Below are 6,580 nucleotides of genomic sequence, written 5' to 3'. Positions count from 1 at the left end.
AAAAAAATGAGTGGAAACATTAGAGGGCATCTGTTGAGAAATCAGATGCATCGTTAGTTGACCTTTAAAAAAATATGTAACGAAATCCACAGAAAAATAGAATGCAACTTACCCGAAGGAGAAATTAAAACCTGTTCTTGGAAAAAAATCTTAAAAAATCCTTAGACAAATTTCTGGAGAAATATCTGTCAGATTTCTTAAGAGAATATTTGGGAGATGCCTGCAGAAATTTGGTAATTGCTTGTAAGAAATGCTGTTCGATCTTAGGGAGTTATTTAAGACATTGTATGAAGTCTTTATGTCCCCTTTCAATGACTGGCTAGGCTAAAATGGCTGGTCAATGGGACTTCTTCAAATTGAATCTTCAGATTTTTTCCAATCTGGAGTTTCGCAAAACGTTAAATGGACCCGTTAGTCAGCCTACATATGAACAAAGACGCATTTCGAACTCTACTTTGCTCACTGTGGCAAAAAGAAGGGCGAATGTCCTTCAAAGTTATACGGCTCTGCCTGTCTGTTATTATGTGAATTTTATTTGTATTTAATGTTAAAAGTAATTCAATGAAAATATTAGAGTGCAAAACATAACCAAAACATGTATTTCAACAACTTTTGTCAATCACAACCAAAGTAACATCAATCAAACTCCAAGCTTCTGAAAGAACCTTCCACGCCAAATAACGTGCTAGCGGTTTTCGGTTTGCCTGGTCGTTTGCGTTCGTCGTTACGGTATTTGACATCTTCAAGGAATATCTGACGATTGTTTAACAAATTGTCTCGGCAATCCGCGATAATTGTCGCCATCTTTCCACCACTTCCTCCATACTCTTCCGGTAGGAACGATTTCGGAATCACCTTATGCAATGCCTCGAATGTGTCGTGCACCGCAATACGTTCTTGAATCTTTTTGCTTAAAAATCCGTGGAACATCTTGAAGAGTGTGTCAAATCCAGTCGATGGATTTACAAAGTGGATACCTTTGGTTCGGATTGGGAACGCTTCTATTACTGATGTCATTTTTCTGAAAGGAACGGGACACATATGGTTGATACTGAACTGATCAAATGCTGAATAAAACCTACTTGATGAATGTGGGACTAAATTGGGATAGCGCTGATAAAGACAACCCTCGGAGATCAACAAGCACCATGTGGCCCGCAATAATAGATGTGTCATCGTTTAGGAGCAGGAGATCAGTAATCATATAGCAGACTTTCATTATATCGACGATTGAATATTTACTAGGATCGTAAGCTCCCATTCGCACTAACACAATTCGAGGTCCGTCGGGTCCCATTGTGTGTGGCAACGGAAGGTTCACTCTGGAGTAAAAATAGAGATAACTAGAATCTTATCAAACACTTCAGATTATCACGTCAAGTTGTACCTACCCTAGCATAGCATTTTCTTGAATTTTCGCATTTGCTGGATCACGATTATCGAAGAACTCTGGAATCGCCGACTTGACCGTATAATAGTTATCCAACTTTTCTTTGGTTTTCTCCAAGCTGTATTTACACCCACGGAGGAAATTCACCAGAAACTGATCGTCGGTGCGTGGATTGAGATGTGGTTGCTTCGCAAGCCATGCCTTTAGTGCTGCAAGATCTTCTGGAATTCGAGCTGGTACTTCGTTTAACTCATTCTTAGCTTTTTCGGACAGTTCCGGAGCCATTTGTCGAAGGGAAGTCATTTTCGGAAATGACTGTATGGTTTTATCGGACTGAAGCAACACACTCACTCACTGCACACCGACGGTTTCAATACTGAGCGATATGCAAGACTTGGCGAGTAGGATTGTCTATTTTTTTTTTATGAATTCATTGAAATTGTGCAATGATAAGAAAAGGGGTAGATAGCAAAAACAAATCGGGGTTTGTGATATCAAACTTGACATCTTATCAGTTAATGTATCAGCACGTACACGTTGAAACAGTTTCTCAACGGTAGTAAGACTTGTGTCGGTTTTGTATGCATGATTTAGTGTTCTGATAAAACGTTATCGACACCTTTTTATAGCTGTTCATTAGTTCAATGCATTTCGCAAATACAGATTTTTTCAAAATAAATCAGAAATGAAGCTTTGTTAATGCACTGATACTTGGCATCCTGTGTAGCAAATCGTTGATGTACAGCTATGATCTTTATCAATTTTATTGGCTACTGAAGTTCAGCTAAACCTCGAGGACCGAGTCGAGCAATCGTGATGGGTAAAATTGGTGCATGGTATAGATAGACCCAACTGTTTTCAAGTTCTTCAGTGGGCGAGCAAGTGCAAAATCAGTTCCTCTGTATTCAGAACGCATGTACCACTGTGTTGTGAGTACACAATATCTTTCGCTCTAGAAAGTTTTAAAAATTACCTAGGGCAATAAAACAGTACTTCCCAGTGCTACATAAACAATATTTTTTAGTGCTCAGTGCTACAAAAACAATATTTTTATACATATTGACCCTTTAAGATCCTTGTTTGGATCCGTGCTTCCGATTTCGTTGGAACCGTTAGCGAAAGCAAGCGGCGATAATCCTTCTTGGACACCGTCTTGGCAAAAAAAAAAAAACTCTTGGAAGGTCACGTCTTATTTTGTTTATTCACCAAACATGGTTGATAATCTTAAAGATCGCGAACTTGTTCTCTAATTTCTTGAAGAGAAGAAGCACAAATTTTTTACACATGACAACAAAACTGAACGTTTGCACAAAGTTGTTTTGAAAGGTCTCTCAAGTGACCATGAGTCATTTGAAGTGATCAAAAAGGAACAAATTTACTTGGATTTACTTGGATTTTTGTTATGAAAAAGAGAACTCAATCTGGCATGGAAAAAAATATCTGGAGGGTGCTCAAAGATAGTTTGGAATAAAATTAAAGTTAAATCTGAGGATATTGCTGGAGGTAGTAGCTTTCGAGTGCTCAAGGTTTTCCAGAAGCAAATTCTTCCAAGAGTCCTGTGAAAAATCGCTATAGGAAAATTGGTAGAGAAATCGCTAGAAGAATTTTTGGAAATATCCCTGTAGGAAACCCTTATAGTATTCTAAATAAAATCACAATGATAATATCTTAAGCTTTTTCTCGGGGAGTCTGAGGCGAAATTCTTGAAGTGATTGTTGTTCCCGTTATAGTCTCTGAAGGTATCTTTGTAGCCTGTACAATTTTGCTCCAGGTTTCAATGCAAAAACAATAACGGTAGAAGAAGCTTTAGAGGTCATTCAAATGAAAATAGATACTTTAGAGACCTTCCATCAAAAAGAGACTTTTTAGAAACATGCATTAAAATAGAGACTAAGTCTCTAGAAAAACCTGCTAGGGAAAAAGCACAAATTTTCGACCTAAAAGAATTATGTGCCAATTTTAAGATTTCCATACAAAGTAGACAAAAATAGATCAAACTGCTTGCCTTTACAACCAGTGAGGTTGTTCAAATTTCCTCATCTATTTCTAGATAACGAATGGATGAACAGAAAAAAATCTTTGCATCGAAGGGACCCGGCTAATCGTAAAAGTTTTCAGGAAAAACTGAATATGCTTGAAATATTTGACTGGAATTTCTTCAACAGTTCTGCAAACAATATTAAAAAAACGTCTTTATCTGCTCTAGATATTTTTATAAATCATTCAGTAGGAATTTGATCATATAATTTTTAAGGAATTAAATATGAACTACATTCAGTAATGTCTACAGCATTTCTTTCAGGTATGCTCACGGAAATGTATCCTAGAACATATACAGGGTTTGTCATAGCTATTTTTAAGAAACCATTCATTGATTCATTCAGAAATGCCATAGAGGATTGAACCATTTATTTTTCTAACGGATATAGAAGTTTCTGGTATCAATTATTCCAGTTAGTTTCGTAGGATTTTCACTATGGATATACTCAATCGATCTTCTCACGAGTCAGAACTTTTGGGGTCATGCACAAAACATGTTACGCTTTACTAGGCATTAGAATACTATGAAAACATCATCGTGTATAAGTAATACGTTGATGGAATTTTTATGCATATTGAACAAATGATAAATCATTTATTTTTCATGCTTACTGTTGGTCTCATATTTTTATTAAATCGTGGGTTGTCTGCCTACCCAGGTGTTTTTGTGCTTAGTACATGTTCTACCTGTCCTACCCACTTCTCGCGCCATTGATTTTAACTATCCCATTAGGCGATTCGCCATCCTATCAGCCTTACTTGCAATTATTTTCGAGGAATGCATATGAAACATGTAGAGAAGAGAAGAGAAATAAATAAATTATATAATAAACTCACTGAAATGAAAAACTAATAATCATCGTGTAGCTTTCTTATTTTACAATTCCGAAAAAAAAGAAACAAACAAATTCCCCACAACCCTCGTACGTTTGCCTAGAATTTCGAATACTCAGCGTATCAGCAAAAAAAAAAAAAAAGAAAAAGGCGCGCAATTCATTGTCCAATAGGGGAATTTGAAAATTTCCCCTCCACTAGACTGATATCTGATCGGGTATAAATATGCCCAGCACTCCGGTACTGAGCTCATTCTACATTCGGACGCGGACACGATTGTGACTTCTCCTACAAGTCAACATTCGACTAGCCACCAGCCAGCACGCGCAGAAATCGGCGCGAAACCCAATCGGACGAGCCAGCCAACCGACGCGAAAAGCGTCGCGTAACCACCACTTGAGCGAGGGGCCATCCGGCTACAAAACCACCAGTTTGAGGGCCACGCGAGTCATTCGGAAATCGAACGGCGCAGCAGAAGCATCAGAGCAGCAGCAAGTCTTCAAGAGGCAAACACCCCCTCGAGTGTGAGATCGATCACCTGACGGACAGCCAGCCAAAGCGGGACGCGAAAAAAAAACCCGCGCAATTCGCGGTTGCTAGGGCAACCAACGCGTGGGCAGCCAGCGCTCTCATCGAAGCAAGAACGGATCGGATCGAATCATCGCGTGTGTGCAACCGAAGGCGCGAAAATTGAAACACGTGCTTCTGGAGAAGGTAGTCAGCTGGATACGAGCGGTATCAGTAGTATTCATACTACAAATAGCTTTTCCTGATCTATTAGTTCTTCTAAGAACTTTTTAGATTAGGACTAGCTAAAGAGTTATAAGGTTTTCACTAAAAAGAGTTGTTACGGTTTTCACTAAAGAGTGCTTGGATACTATTCCTATGCAAAATAGTTTTCCTCGGAAAATTATTGCGAACAAAAAGAGTTGCAAAAAAAAAAAAAAAATATTCCCAACAGCGCAGCAAGGGTCGAATTATCCCCTAATCCACCGAACCGGTGCGGCACGATGGATCACGTGGAACGAGCTCGCAGCGGCGATGAGGACATCGAACCTAGTCGCAAACCGCGAGTTCACGACAATGGCACAGTCGGTACGACCGAAAAATCTTCTAAAAGGAAGTCCAAGAAAAGTGATACAACGAAGATGCTTTTGGAGGAAATATCAGCCATGAGGAAGGAATTGGCCCAGCTTCGCAACGAGAAAGACGCTTTGTTGCACTCCACGACTGGTTCCAAGGCATCAAACGAGTTTGGGTCAACTGAAGCAAGCACCGCTGAATCTTTTGGTGCGGTTGGAGAGACCATCCTGGCCAGCGTGAATAACATGTCGCTGAGTACAATGACCATTCCCGAGTGTGTTCCATCTGATGGGGAATCTGACATTGACAAAAAAGGATATGAATATTGGAAGAATATTCTAACAGCATCGTTGAATCTGACCCAGGCTAACGACGAAAGCACAAAAATGGATGTCTTCAAAATTAAAGCTGGTCCGAAGCTCTTGGAATTATTCAATGGTACAAAATCTTCAACAAGCATGCCGAATGAGTCCAGTCATCCATTTTCAAATGCGATTGCCCGTTTGGATTGCTATTTTGGATCAAGGGCCTACACGCTTTCTCAACGTAGTAAGCTTCTGAACACAGTACAGCGAAATGGAGAAACCAATATTCAGTTTGTTCGACGAGTTGCTGCATCAGCCAAACTTTGTGGCTACGACAAAGAGGATGATGAAATGGAAGCTGTGGCCCGCACAGTGATTAAAAGTTCAACCGACAAACGAGTGCGCACACTTGCACATCGTAATTGGGTGCGACAAGGTTCGTTGAACGATTTAATCGATCTGGTACGCGACCATGATACAGAACTGTCTAATGAAGAAGAGTTCCAGAAAATGCGTCAGCCACAAAGAACTGCATCGATTGCTGCAATCACGAGCCACGTTCGTCCACGTGGTCATTCTCAGCGAGGCACTTTTGGGAGATTCAACCATGCATTCCGTGGAAGACCACCGTATCATCGTACTGTAGCACGCAGTCAAGGATCGTCGAATATCTCCTGTTGGCGTTGTGCAAGCGTCTACCACGATTCTGGGCACTGTCCAGTCATCGACAAAGTTTGCCACACTTGCAAACAGCAAGGACATCTAGCTCGATGCTGCCCATCTCAAGGTGTCGCTAGAATCGGAGCAAAGCGGCACGCCGAAGACAACAACGATGCTCCCCCTCGAAAAATTGCGGCTATCAAGAATGAAGTAGAGACAAATGAAATTGCACCGGTCGATGTAAGTGAAATTGATTAATATGTAATTG

At 40.1% G+C, this 6,580-nt stretch overlaps 1 protein-coding gene across 1 annotated transcript; it reads right to left on the bottom strand.

Moving 5' to 3' along the window:
• Positions 1–570: 570 nt before the first annotated feature.
• On the bottom strand, positions 571–1,786 carry LOC5570363 (alpha-tocopherol transfer protein-like). Its single transcript, XM_001659027.2, has 3 exons — positions 1,392–1,786; positions 1,083–1,322; positions 571–1,021 (listed from the first exon to the last, which is right to left on the bottom strand). Exons 1-3 carry the CDS (start codon positions 1,691–1,693, stop codon positions 637–639), a joined length of 927 nt encoding a protein of 308 aa, XP_001659077.2. The 5' UTR covers positions 1,694–1,786; the 3' UTR covers positions 571–636.
• Between the last annotated feature and the right edge of the window lie 4,794 nt (positions 1,787–6,580).

This window comes from Aedes aegypti, chromosome 3 (genome assembly GCF_002204515.2).
Source record: "Aedes aegypti strain LVP_AGWG chromosome 3, AaegL5.0 Primary Assembly, whole genome shotgun sequence".
Classification (NCBI taxonomy): domain Eukaryota; kingdom Metazoa; phylum Arthropoda; class Insecta; order Diptera; family Culicidae; genus Aedes; species Aedes aegypti.
This window is presented reverse-complemented; position numbering and strand designations above follow the sequence as displayed.